Source organism: Salvelinus fontinalis, chromosome 28 (genome assembly GCF_029448725.1).
Source record: "Salvelinus fontinalis isolate EN_2023a chromosome 28, ASM2944872v1, whole genome shotgun sequence".
Taxonomy (NCBI): Eukaryota; Metazoa; Chordata; class Actinopteri; order Salmoniformes; family Salmonidae; genus Salvelinus; species Salvelinus fontinalis.
Window position 1 is genome coordinate 13,527,178 of NC_074692.1, and position 21,622 is coordinate 13,548,799.

The 21,622-nt window shown below is 41.9% G+C and overlaps 1 protein-coding gene across 2 annotated transcripts in view; it reads right to left on the bottom strand.

Annotated features, from left to right (window-relative positions):
* The window catches only part of LOC129826221 (adhesion G-protein coupled receptor D1-like), a 51,120-nt gene that overhangs the window by 17,131 nt on the left and 12,367 nt on the right, over nt 1–21,622 (bottom strand). For both annotated transcript variants that reach the window (XM_055886707.1, XM_055886706.1), the window contains one exon: nt 20,722–20,863. In XM_055886707.1, coding sequence (XP_055742682.1) covers nt 20,722–20,863 — 142 coding nt within the window. The remainder of the gene's footprint in view (nt 1–20,721; nt 20,864–21,622) is intronic.

Consider the following 21,622-nt stretch of genomic DNA (forward strand, 5'->3'; position numbering starts at 1 on the left):
AATGATGTCAATTAGCCTATCAGAAGCTTCTAAAGCCATGACATCATTTTCGGGAATTTTCCAAGCTGTTTAAAGGCACAGTCAACTTAGTGTATGTAAACTTCTGACCCACTGGAATTGTGAAACAGTGAATTATAAGTGAAATAAACAATTGTTGGAAAAATTACTTGTGTCATGCACAAAGTAGATGTCCCAACCGATTTGCCAAAACTATAGTTTGTTTACAAGAAATTTGTGGAGTGGTTGAAAAACGAGTTTTAATGACTCCAACCTAAGTAAACTTCCGACTTCAACTGTATATTTAGTTTCTTTCCCCCCCAATTAAAAAAATATATAAAAGTCAATACACACACACATACATATATACATACATACATACATACATATATATATATATACATACATATATACATACATACATACATTCATGCATACATACTGTCACGACTTCCGCTGAAGTCGGTCCCTCTCCTTGTTCGGGCGGCGTTCGACGGTCGACGTCACCGGCCTTCTAGCCACCGCCGATCCACTTTTCATTTTCCATTTGTTTGTCTTTGTTTTACACACCTGAATTCAATCCCACAATTACTTTTTCAGTATTTAACCCTCTGTTCCCCCATGTTTTTTTGTGAGTGATTGTTTCTTGTATTTTTGGTCTGTCATGGTGTACGTGTATTTGTTATTTTGTTTAATTGATATTTAATAAGCTTACGTATCGGCCACACGGCCTTCGTCAGAGCTTTTGTGATTTTTTTGAAAGTTGCACCCTTATGTAGACCTGGCCCCACCCACATCCGTTCTACACATCGAAGGGGGTTGGAGGCAAAGGAAAAACAAATAAGTGCTACCAAATATAACAATATGCATTTCATAAATATTACAAAACTGTATAAATAAGGCGTATTGAACACGTCTGTAAAATCTCAATGAGGACATAGCAAGTTTTCATTAGTCATTGGGTACATCATACGAAAAACGTCAGAATAATCTAGAAGAGACACATATTTCATGTTCAAATTCACAACATAACATACATAGGCATTTCATCATTAAGTCCTTTAGGAAATAATGTCTGGAGGGTGAAAATCCCAAAACATTCTCTTTTACTCAGAGTATTATTAATATCTCCTCCCCTGTCTGATATCTTAACTTTCTCTATGCCACAAAATCTAAAGGTGGAAATGTCATGCTTCAGGTCATTGAAATGTACAGCGACTGGATAATCCCTGTCCTTTCTCCTGATTTAACTTTTATGTTCACTAATTCTTTTGAGAGAGCGGGTGGTTTTACCGACATAACAGAGCCCACATGGACATTTAATAATGTAAATAACATGGGTGGTAGAACACGTAATAATGTCATTTATTTGGAACCGTTTTCCTGTGTGTGGGTGTCAGAAATATTCACACTTCATCATATTGTTGCACTGTGCGCATCCTCTGCATTTATAGCTACCATTTGGTAGACGGCGTAAAATAGCTTGGCTAATTTTGTTTTGTGGCTGGCAGTTGGCATGAACCAATTTATAGCGTAAATTGCGACCTCTCCTATACACAATACGTGGTGGATATTTAAATTCAGCCGGCAAAGCTGGGTCCGATGATAAAATATGCCAGTGTTTCTTGACCGCATCTCCCACTTTTCACAAATTCAAAGTATATGTAGTTGTGAACATTACGGAGTGTTCTTTGGCTTTAGCAGGTCTTTTTTGTAGCAGTTCTTCTCATGTTTTTTCCAATGCCAAATTATGAGCTTCATCCACACATTGCCTCTTCTTAGAAACCTCATGCTTTTTCTAGATAATCCTCTGTGACATATCCTCGCAGTCTAAAAAAATGGCTTCTTGGAAGTCCTCTTTTTAATGGCTCAGGGTGGAAGCTGTCATCCTGTAATAGAGTATTTCTGTCCGTTTCTTTTCTATACAGAGTTGTAAACAGGGTTCCATTTGATTTCTCAATCCACATATCGAGATAATGAACACGTTGAGTGTCACGTTCAATAGGGAATTTGAGATTAGGGTCAATGTCATTGAGTAGTGCCATAAAATCTGACAGTTCTTCTTCAGTTCCTTCCCATATACAAAAAATGGCTTCAATATATCGATACCACTTCAGGACTTTATTCAAAAATGGATTCTCGTTTTCATTATTAACAAAACGTTCTTCAAAAAGACCCATATAGAGGTTAGCATAGCTCGGAGCAAATGTAGAGCCCATCGATGTTCCATTCGTTTGGAGATAGTATTCATCATCAAACCTGAAATAGTTATAAGTCAAAACATATTCAGCTCTAGAATGCAGTTTGTTGGTGGATATTCATTAGTATCTCTGTCTCCCAAATAGTGTGCTAGTGCTGCCAGCCCCCCCACATGGGGAATGCTGGTATATAGACTCTCCACATCTAATGTGACCAAAATACAGTCTTCTTTTAAACCCGTTATTGGTGAGATCTTGTTTACGAAGTCTAAAGGGTCTTTTACATATGATGGCAATGATTGCACATGAGATTTAATAAAAGAGTCTACAAAGTTCGACAATGGCTCTAGCATTGAGCCTATTCCTGCAACCACTGGTCTGCCTGGATAGTTGCCTTGTTGTGTTTTAGGTTTGTGTAATTTCGGTAAAATGTATAAGCATGGACGTATGGCACATTTGCAGTAAAGATCTCATATTCAGGTTTTGAGATAAGGTTGTTTAATACGGCTTGCTCCAGATTAGAGCATATATCCCTTTGGAACACCTGTGTGAGATCAACACTCAGTTTTCTATAGAAACGTTCATTGCTGAGTTGTCTCTGAATATCTTCCTTATATTTTTCATAGTCTAAAACAACCACAGCACCCCCCTTGTCTGCAGGTTTTATAACCAAAGATGAATCTTTCATTAATTCATTGAGTGCCAGTTCTTCTGTTCTAGTGAGGTTCTTCTGAATGTGGTTTGTTTGTCTCGTATATACTGACATGGCTTCTTGTTCGACTAACCTACAATAGGTATTAATCGAAGAGTTGTTAACCATGGGACAGAATTTGCTTTTGGGCTTAAAATGGGTACCAGTTCTTTGATGTGTTACTAGCTCCCGAATCAGTGTTTTGCGAAAACACATGCTTAAGTTTAATCTTGCGAAAGAATTTAAACAGATCTACTTTCGTATCGAATGGTTTATCTGTACATGTAGGTACAAAAGAGAGGCCCTTAGATAAGACTGAGACTTGAGCGTCAGTAAGGTCTTTTTTGGAGAGGTTAATTACTGCGTCCCGCTGTAGCTCCGTGTCCACGGCCTGTGTTCCTGGTCTCCTCTTCGACCGCTTGCCTCTCCTGCATCGTTTCTTTTCTTTCGTGGAGCCCTCTGTTGCTTCCGGGCTAAAAAAACAGACTGTGTGCCATGGTAGCTGGAGTCACTGTCTGTAGGGAATTCGCTCTCGGTGGATGCCTCTGTGTCCAAGTTTCCATGTCCTCCCGCTGCTGCGTATCTGCGTCCCCCGATCAGCGGTGCGTCCCTCCGTCGGCCTCTCCGTGCTCCTGTCCTTGGGCCTTCCCATGCGTACACCTGGTTGAGCTGGTAGTCCTCTGTGTCTCACTGGTATTTCTCGATCTTTGTTGCTTGTAGAGAGTCTCTGTATTTCCCAATGGACTGTTTGATCGTGTCGTCTATGGCTGTAAAATTAGGGCCTAGAATCTCCTTCATTATAGCCTCATGTTCGCTAATCTTAACTTTAACTTCTGCCACTTCATTCGACACATGTTCCACGATTAATAGCATTAAATCTAATGAGCATTTGTTGAGCATTTCACCCCATTGCTGAACGAACATTTTGTCGTTTTTCCCTATTGTAGGCTCCTTCTGTATTCTCAGTCCTCTTGGAATGCGCTTGTTGCGCCAATACTCGCTAAGAGTGGTGCCATGCAGGAACAAACGTGTTTCTTTCTCTCGGAGTCTCTGGAGTTGGATTTTGAGTTCGACAGTCGAGCGTGGAACGGGGTTGTCCATGTTGGAGGTAGGGAAAAGAATCTTATTGGCGTCTTCTTGTGTGAATGAAAGGGTACTCGCACAATGCGTGGTACATCTTTTACTTTTGTGTATACTTACAAGATTTCAGAGCGCGGAGTGAAAAATAGTTATACAAAATTCAAAAGGCACTCGCACATCTGAGCAATCTAATTTGCAGGTGCATGGCAACAATTGAACAAGATGAAGGAAAAAGGAAACCGCACACTGCTCTTGATAGCATCACCGATATTTAATAAGCTTACGTATTGGCCACACGACCTTCGTCAGAGCTTTTGTGATTTTTTGAAAGTTGCACCCTTATGTAGACCTGGCCCCACCCACATCCGTTCTACACATCGAAGGGGGTTGGAGGCAAAGGAAAAACTAATTTAGAATTTTGTATTACTTTGTTTAATTGACATTTTGAGTAAAAGTACTTTGATTACTCATATCTGTAGCGCCTGACTCTACACCAGCTACACCTAGGACCCATTACACATACATACATACATACATACATACATACATACATACATACATACATACATACATACTAGAGGTCGACCGATTAATCGTAATGGCCGATTAATCGGGGCCGATTTCAAGTTTTCATAACAATTGGAAATCGGTATTTTGGGCGCCGATTTCCGATTTTCTTTTTTATTGTCACGCCCTGACCATAGTTTGCTTTGTATGTTTTATGTTTTGTTTGGTCAGGGTGTGATCTGAGTGGGCATTCTATGTTGTATGTCTGGTTTGTCTATTTCTATGTGTTTGGCCTGATATGGTTCTCAATCAGAGACAGGTGTTTTGCGTTGTCTCTGATTGGGAACCATATTTAGGTAGCCTGTTTTGTATTGTGGGTTATTGGTGATTGTCTATGTTATGTTGCATGTTAGCACAGTGTCTATATAGCGGTCACGTTCGTCTTATTCGTTTTGTTGGTTTTTGTTTAAGTGTTCTTCATTAAAATATTGAAGAATGTAATCAAACCACGCTGCGCTTTGGTCCGCTCCTTACGACGGTCGTGACATTTATATATTCTTTTACACCTTTATTTAATCTTATTTAACTAGGCAAGTCAGTTAAGAACACATTCTTATTTTCAATGACGGCCTAGGAACGTTCTGCCACAGATTTTTAACATTGTCAGCTCGGGGGATCCAATCTTGCAACCTTACAGTTAACTAGTCCAATGCTCTAACACCTGATTACATTGCACTCCACGAGGAGCCTGCCTGTTACGCGAATGCAGTAAGCTAAGGTAAATTGCTAGCTAGCATTAAACTTATCTTATAAAAAACAATCAATCAATGACTGTCATTGCTCCAATGTATACTTAACCATAAACATCAATGCCTTTCTTAAAATCAATACACAGGTATATAATTTTAAACCTGCATATTTAGCTAAAAGAAATCCAGGTTAGCAGGCAATATTAACCAGGTGAAATTGTGTAATTTCTCTTGCGTTTATTGCACGCAGAGTCAGGGTATATGCAACAGTTTGGGCCGCCTGGCTCTTTGCGAACTAATTTGCCAGAATTTTACGTAATTATGACATAACATTGAAGGTTGTGCAATGTAACAGGAATATTTAGACTCGTGGATGCCACCCGTTAGATAAAATACGGAACGGAATAAACGTTTTGTTTTCGAGGTGATAGTTTCCGGATTAGTCAAAGGTATATGGTTAAGAGAGAAATAGTCGACGCGTTATAATTCCTGTAATAACTTGCGGCTGAACTTGAAAGGAGTTCCTTCGTTATTTTACCATTCATATAAAAGTAGAGAATGTCTTGATCTACTTCAAATAAGGTCTGTGTTTCGCGGAGGAGCAGACTGACAGGGGACCATGCAGACAAGCTCTGCTTTCTGCACTACAACCCAAAACTTCTTAACTGGGAATATTAAAGACCCATGAAAGCTGGTGGTTCGTTTTAACATATGTTCTCATGTTATTTGAGACTAAATAGATTTTATTTATGTATTATATTAAGTTAAAATAAAAGTGTTCATTGTTCATTCAGTATTGTTGCAATTGTCATTATTATTAAAATGTGTGTATGATATATATAAATATAAATACATATATATATTTCTTTTTTAATTGGCTGATTAATCGGTATCGGCTTTTTTTTTGTCCTCCAATAATCGGAATCGGTATTGAAAAATCATAATCGGTCGACCTCTAATACATACATACATACATACATACATACATACATACATACATACATACATACATACATACATACATATACTTCAGAAAGTATTCATATCCCTTGACTTATTCCACATTTTGTTGTGTTACAGCCTGAATTCAAAATGGTTTAAAACACATGTTTCTCATCCTTCTACATACGATACCCCATTATGACGAAGTGAAAACATGTTTTTAGACATTTTTGCAAATTTATTGAAAATGAAATACAGAAATATCTATAAAATATTCACACACTGAGTCAATACTTTGTAGAAGCACCTTTGTCAGCGATTACAGCTATGAGTCTTTCTGAGTAAGTCTCTGAGATTTCCACACCTGGATTGTGCAACATTTGCCCATTATTAATTTCTAAATTCTTCAATCTCTGTCACATTGGTTGTTGATCATTGCTAGACAACAATTTTAAGTTCTTGCCATAGATTTTCAAGTAGATTCAAGTCAAAACTGTCACTGGCCACTCAGGAACATTCACTGTCTTCCTGGTAAGCAACTCCAGTGTAGATTTGGCCTTGTGTTTTAGGTTATTGTCCTGCTGAAAGGTGAATTAATCTCCCAGTGTCTAGTGGAAAGAAGACTGAACCAGGTATTCCTCTAGGATTTTGCCTGTGCTTGGCTCCATTACGTTTCTTTTTTATCCTGAAAAACTAACCAGTCCTTAATGATTACAAGCATATCTATAACTTGATCCAGCCACCACTATGTTTGAAAATATCGAGAGTGGTACACATTAATGTGTTGTATTGGATTTGCCCCAAACATAACACTTTGTATTCAAGACAAAAAGTGAATTGCTTTGCCACATTTTTTGCAGTATTACTTTAGTGCCCTGTTGCAAACAGGATGCATGTTTTGGAATATTTTTTATTCTGTACAGACTTCCTTCTTTTCACTCTGTCAATTAGGTTAGTATTGTGGAGAAACTACAATTTTGTTGATCCATCCTCAGGTTTCTAATATCACAGCCATGAAACTGTAACTGTTTTAAAGTCACCATTGGCTTCATGGTGAAATCCCTGAGCAGCTTTCTTCCTCTCCGGCAACTGAGTTCGGAAGGACACCTGTATCTTTGTAGTGACTGGGTGTAATTATACACCATCCAAAGTGTAATTAATAAGTTTACCATGCTCAAAGGGATATTCAATGTCTGCTTTTTTATTTTTACCCATCTACCAATAGGTGCCCTTTTTGCGAGACATTGGAAAACTTCCCTGATCTTTGTGGTTGAATCTGTGTTTGAAATTCACTGCTTTACTGAGGGACCTTACAGATAATTGTATGTGCGGGGAACAGAGATGAGGTAGACATTCAAAAATCATGTTAAGTTATGCAACTTATTATGTGACTTGTTAAGCACATTTTTACTCCTGAAATGATTTAGGCTTGCCATAACAAAGGGGTTGAGTACCTATTGATTCAAGACATTTCAGATTTGAATTTTTAATACATTTGTAAAACATAAAAAAAAAAAAAAACTGAATTCCACTTTGACATTATGGGGTATTGCTTGTACTGTAGGCCGGTCACATAAAATATTCAATTTAAAATTCAAGCTGTAAAACAACAAAATGTGGAAAAAGTAAAGGGGTGTGAATACTTTTCTGAAGGCACTATACAGTATACATATATACCCTTTTTTTTTTTACCCAAACCACCCAGGCCGTATTGGACACCCTGACGGGTTTGACACCCCCGAGCTAGATCATAACAAAGGCTCAGCCGCGCAGCAAAGGTGATTATTACATTGTGTGAGACTCCTTACTGTCATTTTATTTGATTGTAACTCACTTTTTACATATAATTCCTTTAATCAGATTTAAATGGAGACCCCAGAGACAGTGAGCTAATGGTTAAAGGAATGTGGTAATTAGGGTCTGGCTATGGTTTCAGGTTCACCCTAACGCTCCATACAATCTTTCTTCAACACAAAACTAAGTATTCATAGGCTGGCATGGTGTAACATCTACAGCAGACCCACCTTATTCCCTGGGCCTTAATGGAGAAATTAGATCAGAGTGTTGAGATGAACTGTCTCTATTCCCTTCTGGAAAAAGTGAGTGAGCGGGAGAGTGAATCTGATCGTGAGGCATGATGCCTTGTGCATGTGTCTGTTTCCTGGCCCTACCATACACTCTCTGCTTCATATTACCTTATAATGTTAGCTATGGGCCAAACTCTTGCCTTCATAGTATATATATTTTGTGTGTGATTTTCGCCTAACTCACACAATAGCTAAGTGCTCTTGTGCTGTCTGTACTTTGATCACCCTGTGTAGAGCAGTGTGCTGCTCACCTGAACATTGTGCTTTATCTACAGAAAGGACTCGTGTGTAGGACTGTGTGCTCCATAGACAGGCCTTGAGAGCAGCACACATGCAGCCCATCAGCATGGGAAACGTCTGTCTTTGACGAGGTGCGAGAGACCCTCTGGGAGAGTTTACAGGGCCCTGTGGGGTTTAATAACTCACTGGTTCTTGGTGGGTGTAAATAGAAGCAGATGGGAGGGTGAGGTACAACTAGGATCCATTCACAGTTCAGGAAGAGAAAGAACAATTATACACTGCCATCAGGCATTCCTTTACTCTGGAACATTTGTTCTCTTCTATCGCTGAAACTTTGATGCTATTATGTTAGAGAGAGAACTAGGGGACTAATTTTCCACATTGAGTGATTACGGAGAGGGAAAATGTTACAAGCTCTGACATGGACCAGACCCACGTTGAAAAGCACACTGACGAAACGGACAGTCACAGATGGGAGATGTGGTATTATTCAGTCACAATGTCTCTGTGGCGACACAGTGGTTGTTGTTCTGACATGTCCGTTGGGTGTTTCTGAGCCTATATCTGGGGAGAGTAGAGAGAGTGATGTGGAGTTGAGTCTCTCCTCAGTGTTAGAATGCAGAAAGGGAGTGAGAGAGAGAGAGAGATGTCATCTGGTCTGTGTGTGTGTGTGTGTGTGTGTGTGTGTGTGTGTGTGTGTGTGTGTGTGTGTGTGTGTGTGTCTGTGTGTCTGTGTGTCTGTGTGTGCGCGCCTGCCACTGCTCCCTCGTCTCCCTGGTGCCCTGCAGCCTCACCGTCTGCCAGGAAAGAGAGCTCCGCTCCATCAATTTATTAACAACAGAGGGCTAGCAAAATTAGCCTTGGAAATCACTTCAAACCTCCTCTGAGGAAGAGAAGGAGAGCGGAGGAGAGAGAAAGACAGAGACAGAGAAACAGTCAGAGAGAAAGAGACAGAGAACGGAGGAGAGAGAGAAAGACAGAGACAGAGACTGAAAGGCAGATTGAGTGAAAAAAGAAGAGAATGAGACTGCCAGAGGGAGGCAGAGAATAAGTGACAGAGTGAGAGTGAGAGAAAGGGAGTAAGAGACACAGATAGTAGTACACTACTGTAGTTCCCCTCTCTCTTTCCTCAGAGATCATTAAATGACTAGTGAAGAAAGCAGTTTGTCTCAACTGTTCTGTCAACCCACTAGGCCTACATCACAAACAATGAGAGACCAGTGACATCCAACTAATCATTGAATCAGGGCATACAATATAGTATGGATCGAGAATCCTGCAGCTCAGTAAGGAGTATAGTTAATGATTATGCAACTCTTTAAGGGTGAACGGGGTATTTTTCAGCTGCCATGACATCATGACAACACGCCTATCATGTGGCAGCATGTTGCATAACAACATTTGGGGGAGATTCGTAGGGAGTATTATGCTTCAGGGATGAGTGGCATATGCTGGTGATTAACGAATAGCCCCCCCCATCTGTCGTCATGGTGAAAGAATGGCCTTCCACGTCTGCCCTGCCAACAGGATAAATACCGGCTACATTCTGATATGTCTATTCTGGTCATATGAACAAATGTTGTGCTTTAGCTAGTTAATGTCAATGCAAAGCTTGACGTCTTTGAAGACAATCTCACAATGTCCATGGACAGAATGACGAGGTAAAAATACAAACTCTCACACATAACATCTGCATATAAGCCCCCTACATGACATACCCACCAAACTCTTCGAGCTCCTCTCTGTACTGCGGCATCTTTCAGACCTCCCATGATTGCCAGAGCTGGATGTCAAGCCCTCTCTGTGGTTGAACTAACCTCCCCAACCACTGACAGGACACGCCTTCTCAAATCCAAAGACATCAGACTATTCCAGGCCAAATTGAATACTAGCTTTGGACAGCTGGTTCTAAGACGGAGTTAAATAAAGCACAGAAAAAGAGGGAAGGGCGTATGGATGGTGGCTCACTCTCATGTGGACCTCTTGTAGGCTTCAATGCAGTGATTCTGACACATTGATACAGGAATACTGTATATACTGTACAGCAACCATGACACTACCTGTCCATCAAAACTAAGCCCAACACCACCATATGTTCTCTAACGTACAGCCAAATAGCGGACTAACACACAAACTCCCTCTACACACTGTCCAGCTCTACCACACTAACCCACATTCTCTGGGCTGGCAGTGCTAGTGGTAGTAAGACTTATTTCAAATGCAATGCAGTCTAAATAAATATTGTGGACAATACATTTACAGCTATTTTTATCTCAATATCAAATAAATTCTGGTTAACAATTAAGTACCTTACTGTGATTGTTTTAAATGAAAATGGTCACAAGCAAAGAACAATTTCTCAATAAATAATTTTGCTAGGACTGTCTGGGAGTGGTCTAAGTGGGGCGGGGAAATCTAAAACTAGCCGTTGTTAGCAGAGAGGTTTGAAACTCTCTTTCTTATTGGTCTATTAACTAATTTACCACCTGTTGATGTCACCAGACAGGCCAAAACTCCATCCCACAAAAACAGGCTGAAATTTCAGGCGGTCTAATCAAACAGTTCTTACACTATAAGGACAACATCATTTTCAAAATGTTCACAGTATTATTCCAAAATTATAGTGGGGAAATATATATAAAACACAGAAAAATCACGTTTTTGACAGCACCGAGCCTTGAAATTCGTGTCTTATGTAAAACACAAAGATAAAGTCACCCATATCTTTTCAATTTCCCCACGTTTCGACATAGCAATCTAATCGAGAGATGGAGAGAGACAGGGTGTAATTTAGAATTACTCTGAGGTGTGTGGTGTGGGACAGATACAATCTTCAGCCACTGAAAACTAGTCTAACAGCACAACCGTCTGCAGAGACAATGAGAGCATTGAAACTCAAACTACATCAGCTACACCATTACACCAAAAAAACATGAATGAACTTCCTTTGTTGCCTTAGTATTTTAATAGACAGGAGAGTTCAGGTAGAGCTAAACCCGGTGTCTGGTTCCACTATATAACATGTAGAAAGTGCAAACATATGCATCTCCCCATGGCAACACTTACTGTAGTTAAAATTAGCCACAAAAGGAAACACTTTATTGCTCTATGTCTGGGACAGGCACACAGAGGTGCAGTGAAACACTATCCAGTCCAGCAGGCACAATGGACCAAAGCACTCAGCACAGGATCACAGGATTTTAGGATCACAGCAGATCTTTAGTCACACATCACTGACTTGGGATCTGTTATGATATTATTTCAGACTGGGATCCACTTTTAATTGGTGGGTCTGAGCTAACCCCAGGACAGTTTGGGCTTAATAAACCGGTAATATTGCTATGATATGAAGTTCCATGGTGTCAGACACACCAACTAATTTAGAGGATGTGGAGGAACGGTTAGTGCCATCCGGAATCCTTGGGCTGTCCCTACCCTAACCCCTACCCTAAATCCTAACCCCTACCCTTAGTCTAACCATAACCTTAACCATTTTAAATGTCAACTTCAATGTGGTAGGGATGTCCCAAGGAGCCCAGATAGCAAGGACAGTGAAGGAAACATCTGAGCATAGCTTCACAACAAAACTGGCCCAGAGCAGAGTGAGGTCATGATATCAGGGGAAATGTAAGGCTTGCAGCTGTGGTCTGAGTTGAGCCTCCAAGGTATACACAAAACAACTATGTAAGTGTTGATAAGTGTGAAGAAAAGTGAAGCCAATTAAACGCTGGAAGTTGCCATTTTGTTTTGATAGGGCAGGAGGCCAAGATCTGGAAGTCTAACAAGCTCACTCTAGTTATATTGCAATATCCTTGATTACAAAATAATATGGCATTTTTTAAAAATTATATGCTGGCCTTGCTGGGATAAAACAATCACACTACACCAAGCTTATTCTGAGATATTGGTATTTTCATTGAGTGTTAATATGGGAGAATGTTACTTAAAGGAAAGATTCAGACATTTTCAATGTTATATAGTTTTTGTGTATCTCTGAGCGATGTTCTATCGATTCCCTGGGCCATTTCATGTGTTGCATCATGCAAAACTCGTCATACTGGTTGTATTTCTGCCTGCTTGAACGGCAACAGCTTAGATAGACATGAAAACATGAAATTACCCCGGGAATCGATAGAACATCGCAAAGACTATATAACATTCAAAATGGGTGAATTTTTCCTTGAAATATGCGCCACACCGTCACTTTCTCTTTTGCACCAGGAAATTAAAAGGAAGTTCCATTTGAGTAACTTTGGGGAAGGGGAACAGCGCAAGGGGGAGAGAGAGAGAAAATAGGGTGGGGGAAAGAGAGACCCTCAATGCAAAGCTCCTGGCAAGAGGAGGATAGCAATCGCCAGACCTCCATCTGCGATTGATCAGCGAGCTGGCCCAAATGTTTAAGCAAGTCTGTGTGCGAGGGAGAGAAAGAGAGAGAGAGTGAGAGAAAGGGAAAAAGAAAGAGAGAGAGAAAGAAAGAAAGAAGAAAAGGAGAGAGCGAGTGAAAGAAAGAGAGAGACTCACCCACAGGGTTTGGGTTGGATGTGTACTGGGAGTTATAAAAACGGGCAATAAAGACTGCTTGTGGCAGAGACGACTGATACCATCTTTGGCTTACTTGTTTAAAAAATATTGGGTATCAGGGTTCTTAAAAAAGGTTTCGGTGGGTTTATTTTCCCAGTTCTTGATTAATAATTAATTCCACCCTTATTTGGAAGCTCCTGAAAGTCTACTCGACTTGCAATCACTAGCCTGCTCTCCCCTCCAAACACTCTCTCATCCTCACACCCCCTTTTTTAATTAAGCAGACATACAGCAGGTGGATAAAAATGTGATCAATTACAGGGCAAAAGCAAGATCTATAAAATGCAGTCAATATGACACTGCGCATTCATACTAGCTCTTTCATTCCAGCACCTGATAAAAGTGGCTGCTGCAGTACAGTATGAATGTGTGGGTCAGTTCTGGGAGAGACAGACAGAGGCCACCAGCGCTCCTACACTACTTCCTCTCCATTCCTCCGCTCCCCACAGTCTCTCTCATGGAGCTGCCGCCGCCACTCCAAAACACAGTTTTATTGGCCTGTAAACTCAAGTCCTGCTTGTCAAAACCTTTTTTTAATCCTTTCAATTTTGACTCTGAGCAACACCGGCATTCCGTGAAATCACACTTTCCATTTCTTTACCTCATACCATCAGTGTGATGCTTTGAGCGAAGAGGAGGAGGAGGAGTGGGGGTTTTATGTATGTATTAATGTTTAACTACGGACCCCAGTACCCCTCTCTCCTCTCCGCTGACCCTCCCACGCTAGACCCACATCGGACAGAGCTAATAAATCACGGTTGGAGCCAAGGCCCAATCAGCAACAGCGCAGAATAGCGTGAGAAAGCTCATGGGCTTCTGGCAGACCTGATAACACCTTCGCTCCGTATCGGAGCTGCTCCCCAGAACCCTGTTGGCTGGCGTGGCGTCACCTTGGACCAGACAGATACGATATAGCCAGTTAGCTCTGGAATGACATGACCTCACTAGATGTTTAATGAGGCTCTGAGCTCACAGGTTATCAATCATGGATGCAAGGTCAGATTCACTGGCCATCCGCTCAGACCTGTTTGGACTACCTTGTGAACGATGCTAATAGCCATAACACAAGGTCATTATAGATCATTACGACTGGTCAGTGACACTGTCAATTAATTGCATGTAGTTTTAGTCATTCACAGCAATAGGTTTCATGAAGTCACTTTTTCAGCCCATAAGACAGGTGTCCTCCATGTGAAATAAAGGAGGTGGATGGTCAAAGGTTGTCTACTGTTTGTGTTCGAGACCAGAAGGTAAGTGGCTGTTGTTGTTCTACTACAACAGGGTTCCTCAACTTGCGGCCAGGGCTGAATTTGGCCCGCGGGTAGTTTTATTTGGCCCCCCACGATGCAACAATTTCACTGAGTTACAGTTCATATAAGTAAATCAGTCAAATTAAATGAATTAGGCCCAAAACTATGGATTTCACATGACTGGGAATACAGATACTGTATGCATCTGTTGGTAACAGATACCTTTTAGGGGCGTGGATCAGAAAACCAGTCAGTATCTGTTGTGACCACCTTTTGCCTCATGCAGCGCGACACATCTCCTTCGCAAAGAGTTGATAAGGCTGTTGATTGTTGCCCCACATTGTCTTCAATGGTTGTAAAAAGTTGATGAATATTGGCGGGAACTGGAACACACTGTCTTACACGTCAATCCAGAGCATCCCAAACATGCTCAATGGGTTGGCGGGAACTGGAACACGCTGTCTTACACGTCAATCCAGAGCATCCCAAACATGCTCAATGGGTGACATGTCTGGTAAGTATACAGGCCATGGATGAACTGGGACATTTTCAGCTTCCAGGAATTGTTTACAGATCCTTGCAACATGGGCCGTGCATTATCACAGTGGTTCCCAACCAGGGATACTAGGACCCCTGCGGGTACTTGGCCTATCCACAGGGGTACGTGAGAAGACTCATGAGACCATAGATTTACTAGTAAAAAGCACATGAGGGGGTACTTCAGGGGTACACCAGGCATAGAAACATTCAGTTGGTGGTACATTAACCGAAAAAGGTTGGGAACCACTGCATTAACATGGTGCCGAAGACGGCGCCGAAGACGATGGCTGACGTTTTACATGCTCCTAACCAACTTTGCTATCTTGTTAGTTTTTTTGCGTTGTTTGTACTTTTTTTGTACTTATTTTCTACATAATGTTGCTGCTACCTTCTCTTCTGACCGAAAATAACTTCTGGACAGCGACTACTCACCGCGAACTGAAATAAGCTTTTTCCTTTAACGAGTCCGACGAGAAGGATACACTGCTTTCCCGGGAACAGGCCCAAATCTGTGTCATTTGCGTGAAGAAAAAGCGGAGGAAAAGGGAGCACAGATCGGGCTGCCTTCTGAGAATCCGTAGGCGAGCGAGTAAGCTCCCACTTCCATCCGTCCTACTGTCTAACGTGCAATCATTGGAAAATAAAATTGATGACCTACAATTAAGATTATCCTACCAACGGGACATTAAAAACTGTAATATCTTATGTTTCGCTGAGTCATGACTGAACGACGACATTTATAATATAGAGCTGGCGGGATTTTCCATGCACTAGCAGAACAGAGAAGCTACGTCTGGTAAGACGAGGGGTGGGGGTGTGTGTCTATTTGTCAATAACAGCTGGTGCGCGATGTCTGATATTAAAGAAGTCTTGAGGTATTGCTCGCCTGAGGTAGAGTCATTTATGATAAGCTGTAGACCACACTATCTACCAAGAGAGTTCTCATCTATACTATTCGTAGCCGTCTATTTACCACCACAGACCAATGCTGGCACTAAGACCGCACTCAACCAACTCTAGAAGGCCATAAGCAAACAAGAAAATGGTCATCCAGAAGTGACGCTTCTAGTGATTGGGGACTTTAATGCAGGCAAACTCAAATCAGTTTTACCACATTTTTACCAGCATGTCACATATGCAACCGGAGGAAAAAAAATGATAGACCACCTTTACTCCACACACAGAGATGCATACAAAGCTCTCCCCCACCCTCCATTTGGAAAATCTGACCATAATTCTATCCTCCTGATTCCTGCTACCAAGCCAAAACTAAAGCAGGAAGTATCAGTGACTCACTCAATACGGAAGTGGTCAGATGACGCGGATGCTACGCTCCAGGACTGTTTTGCTAGCACAGACTGGAATATGTTCCAGGATTCATCCAATGGCATTGAGGAGTACACCACCTCAGTCATCGGCTTCATCAATAAGTGCATCGACGACGTTGTCCCCACAGTGACCGTACGTACATATCCCAACCAGAAGCCATGGACTATAGGCAACAATCGCATCAAGCTAAAGGCTAGAGCTGCCGCTTTCAAGGAGCGGGACACTAATCTGGACGCTTGTAAGAAATCCTGCTATGCCCTCAGACGAACCATCAAACAAGCAAAGTGTCAATAAATAAATCCTACTACACTGGCTCTGACGCTTGTCGGATGTGGCAGGGATTGAAAACTATTATGGACTACAAAGGGAAGCCCCGATGGGAGCTGCCCATTGATGCGAGCCTACCAGACGAGCTAAATGCCTTTTGTGCTCACTTCGAGGCAAGCAACACTGAAGTATGCATAAGAAAACCAGCTGTTCTGGATGACGGTGTGATAACGCTCTCGTAGCTGATGTGAGCAAGATCTTTAAACAGGTCAACATTCACAAAGCCCGGGGCCAGACGGATTACCAGAACGTGTACTCAAAGCACGGACCAACTGGCAAGTGTCTTCACTGACATTTTCAACCTCTCCCTGACCAAGTCTGTAATACCTACATGTTTCAAGCAGACCACCATAGTCCCTGTGACCAAGGAAGAGAAGGTAACCTGCCTAAATGTTTTACCGCCCCGTAGCACCCATGTCGATAGCCATGAAGTGCTTTGAAAGGCTGGTCATGGCTCACATCAACAGCATCCTCCCGGACACCCTAGACCCACTCCAATTCGCATACCGCCCCAACAGATCCACAGATGATGCAATCTCTATCGCACTCCACACTGCTCTTTCCTAACTGGACAAAAGGTACATGTGAGAATGCTGTTCATTGACTACAGCTCAGCGTTCAACACCATAGTGCCCATAAAGCTCATCACTAAGCTAAGGAACCTGGGACTAAACACCTCCCTCTGCAACTGGATCCTGGACTTCCTGATGGGCCACACCCAGGTGGTACGAGTATGCAAAAACAAGTCTGCTACGCTGATACTCAACACTGGGGACCCTCAGGAGTGTGTACTTAGTCCCCTCCTGTACTCCCTTTCACCCATGACTGCGTGGCCAAACACGACTCGAAGATCATCATTAAGTTTGCTGACGACACAACAGTGGTAGGCCTGATCACCGACAACGATGAGACAGCCTATAGGGAGGAGGTCAGAGAACTGGCAGTGTGGTGCCAGGACAACAACCACACCCTCAACGTGAGAAAGATAAAGGAGCTGATCGTGGACTACAGGAAAAGGCGGGCCGAACATGCACCCATTATTATCGACGGGGCTGTAGTGGAGCGGGTCGAGAGTTTTAAGTTCCTTGGTGTCCTCATCACCAATGAACTATCATGGTCCAAACACACCAAGACAGTTGTGAAGAGGGCACAACAAAACCTATTCCCCCTCAGGAAACTGAAAAGATTTGATAAAAGTCAAAGACTTTTGCAGCTGCACCATCGAGAGCATCCTGACCGGTTGCATCACCGACTGGTATGGCAACTGCTCGGCATCTGACCGTAAGGCGCTACAGAGGGTAGTGCGTATGACCCAGTACATCACTGGGGCCAAGCTTCCTGCCATCCAGGACCTATATAATAGGCGGTGTCAGAGGAAAGCCCATAAAATTGTCAGATACTCCAGTCACCCAAGTCATAGACTGTTCTCTCTGCTACAGCACGGCAAGCTGTACCGGAGCACCAAGTCTAGGACCAAAAGGCTCCTTAACAGCTTCTACCCCCAAGCCATAAGACTGCTGAACATTTCATCAAATGACCACCAGACTATTTACATTGACACCCCTCCTTCCCCTCCATTTGTTTTGTACACTGCTGCTACTCGCTGTTTATTATCTATGCATAGTCACTTCACCCTACCTACATGTACAAATTACCTCAACTAACCTGTACCCCCGCACATTGACTCAGTACTGGTACCCCCTGTATATAGCCTTGTTATTGTTGTTTTATTGTGCTACTTTTTATTATTTTTTGGTTTATTTGGATGAATGGCACGACAATGGGCCTCAGGATCTCGTCATGGTATCTCTGTGCATTCAAATTTACATCGATAAAATTGTGTTTGTCGTCTGTAGCTTATGCCTTCCCATACCATAACCCCACTGCCACCATGAGGCACTCTGTTCACAACATTGACATCAGCAAACTACTTGCCCACACAAAGCACTACAAAGAGACGTGATCGTATACAAATGTAAGCAAGGTTTGAAATTATTATGTTTTAGTCAAATATTATACCTGTTTGGGCTTCTTGCAGTCAATTTTCAGTTTACAAATTATTTGTAATTATGTTCCAGCCCCCGACCAAAAATCGTCCCGCGGCTGAATCTAGTTGATGATCCCTGTACTACAGTGTTACTAATACACCGGATCTGTTGTTACCATGGCACCATGACCAGGATGGTGAAATATGGGGGAGCTGACAGGACTATGCTGCTGCTGACACAATTACCCTGCTCAGACTTTAATAAAGTGACTAGATGTCTCTCTCTCCTCTTGCTGGCTAAAAGCGTTGGGAAAACAGAAGTGTCCATCACAAATCATTAAGCTACCCCTGAGCAATGGAGGCACGCCACGGGAAGTCATTAGGGAGTGGACTTGGACAGGCAGTAAAAAGCGGAGTGAACAATGATGGGAAAGGTCTTCCACATAGTGGGTGAGCAGTTCTCCCTCTCTCCTAGTTTGGAGGGTGATAAGTATCCACCAGCTCCCAAAGACATCAAAATTCCCAAAATAGTCAGTCACTTTTGGCCTGAATCTATCCTCCGGCTCACAACAGACCAGTAATAGCATATTTACTTTTTTTCATGGTTAAGGTTACAGCCAAAAAGTGATGTGTGAGGTATGCAACTTCTGAACATAAGTCTCAGCTATTGTCTTACGTTAGGTGTTGGCACCCAAGTCAAAAACCAAAATCAAATACTGTACGGTAATTTGTCATAAAATATTTGGTGTCACTGGAGTTGAGGTCCAAACTATTCCCGTCACATGACCAATGTTAATTTCTGTGAAAACCATTGCTTTATCACAACTTTATTTTGTCACCATAACAACAAGCGGTAAGGCAGTGTAAGTGAGTGTAAATAGAAACACCTTGAATCAAGATGAAAGAGCACTGAAATGCATCTCCAGCACTTCAAAATACAAGAGACTCTCCCCTCTCTTGTGGTGTCTGCTAAAATCATGTCACAGGACCCCAGTCAGATCCTTGCAGCATAAACATTTATTTCCATGGGAAAATGGAGGCAAACAAAGCCCGTTGCCATGGTTTCACAAAGCCGCATGGTTTTAATTTGTGCTCTTAAGAGAGACGGAAGGAAAAAAATACCTTTGATGGTGATTCACTTTAATAGCAAGTGAATATTTTCAACTGAGCAGCTCACATGGCAGGGGAAGCACATTCTCTACAAGTGAAATGGACTGGGGCTACTTATGTTAGCTGATGGAAAAATATGACATTTTATTTTTGGTAAAAAATTATTGGATAAAATTACTATTGGATGCTATCTTTTGGAGGTCATTTTGCCCTTCTCCAACTATTGAGTGTTTATGGAAAATTGTTTGACTTGAAGTGGATGACTTAAGATCACTCTATGGATGGACTATAGAGCTCTCTATTGCATTTCTGCATTTACAGTAGGGCTAACAATTGCCATACACGTTTTCTAAGTTAACTTTCATTATGGGTTTCAAATGCCATGGGAGAGGTCTAAAGAAGCTGGCAAAACGTTCTCCACTAAATCCCTGCCACAAAGCAGAAAGGCAAAGTGCACAAAGCCTACAGTTCAAATGTTGATAATCACTTTTCTTTCAGGAAGCATCATGCTTTGCTAAGGAAAATGAAGAGGTTGGGACTAATGGAAACAAAAAGAAATGTCCTTTGTTTTTGTGTTGGTGAGTACTGAGCTTTTCACATACTGTGAGGGAAAACAGGGGGGGGGGGGGGGGGGTATTTTTGAGTGCCTTTGGAATGATATAGATCCGGGATGGGAACTTTGATGGGGGCCACAAAAAGAGTGACTAACAAAATCAATGGGGGACCCCAGTTGGTAATTCGACCATGATTACTAGGTTAGATAGCAGGCTAGACTAACTTGCCAATCAAAAAAAAGTTAGCTGACATGAACTAATTGAGTGACTGTCCCCTACTGAGTCCCCTCCCCCACAAAAAAAGAAACAATATACAAAAGGGGATACTCCTTAGCCAAAGTCACACCCTTCTTCCGAAGGTAACAATCCCGCAACCAGCAACTGTGATGCACATTTCTGAAGAACCATTGTCAAACAGTTTTCCAGCACAATTTTTCAAGTCCTTCACTCATAACAGAGATGGTTTCTTATGGCCAGTAAAATGGTAATCCATCGTCATAGCTTGGTAATTCAATACACTTCTGGGCGGTGTGTGTTGGTATGTACCCTTACCAGGATGTGTGTGAGGACGATCTTGATGAGCGGAGCCCCAGACAGGTTGACGGACAGGGCAGGTGATGGCTCCACCTTCAGTGAGATGAGGAAACTGGCCACCTGGATCTTATGGTCTTTGAAATCAGCCGCCTCGTTGATCCTGAGAGAGATGATTTGTCACTAACACCAACGAGAGGTGTTTTATGTACACAGTAGTGTCACAGAGGGCTCAGAACAGTAGCAGGAGAGTGGGACTCTGAAACATCTGTCATGTCATCAATCACAGTGAAAACACAGCATTACGTCAGGAGCTTTTCGAGGTCAACAGGTAAGTGACGGTAGGTTGTAGAGGCAACAACCCCGTATCATTATACAGACGGACATTCTCACCCACTGGGGAGTGAAACACAACCATTAGGAACTAACCTAATCATCAAATGTGAAGTAAATAAGTTATGCCTTCTAAAATGGTGGCATACTGACACCAATTGGAATTTCCTGAATAAACTGCTTTTCTACTTTGTAAACATGGGTGTTTATTATTGTCATCCAGTTTTACTGAGAAACTCGTTTAGAAGAAAGTATATTGTAGCAGAAGCTGATTGATCCCAAGTGCCGTATCACTTACACATAGGACTTTTAGGCTGCGTTTACACAGTCGGCACAATTGTAATATGTTGCCATTCATTGGTCTTTTGACCAATTAGATCAGATCTTTTGCCAATAATTGGTCAAAATATCAGAATTGGGCTGCCTGTGTAAACGGTGTAAACGCAGCCTTAGATTCTGGATTTCTGCAGAGGCAGTCAAAGCTATTTGCTGTACTGAGGGCCACAACAGTAAGTCCAACTCCTTGAGCATAATAAGCTCTATTTCTAGACGCAATTATGCTATTGATGATGTCTGCCAGTAACTACAT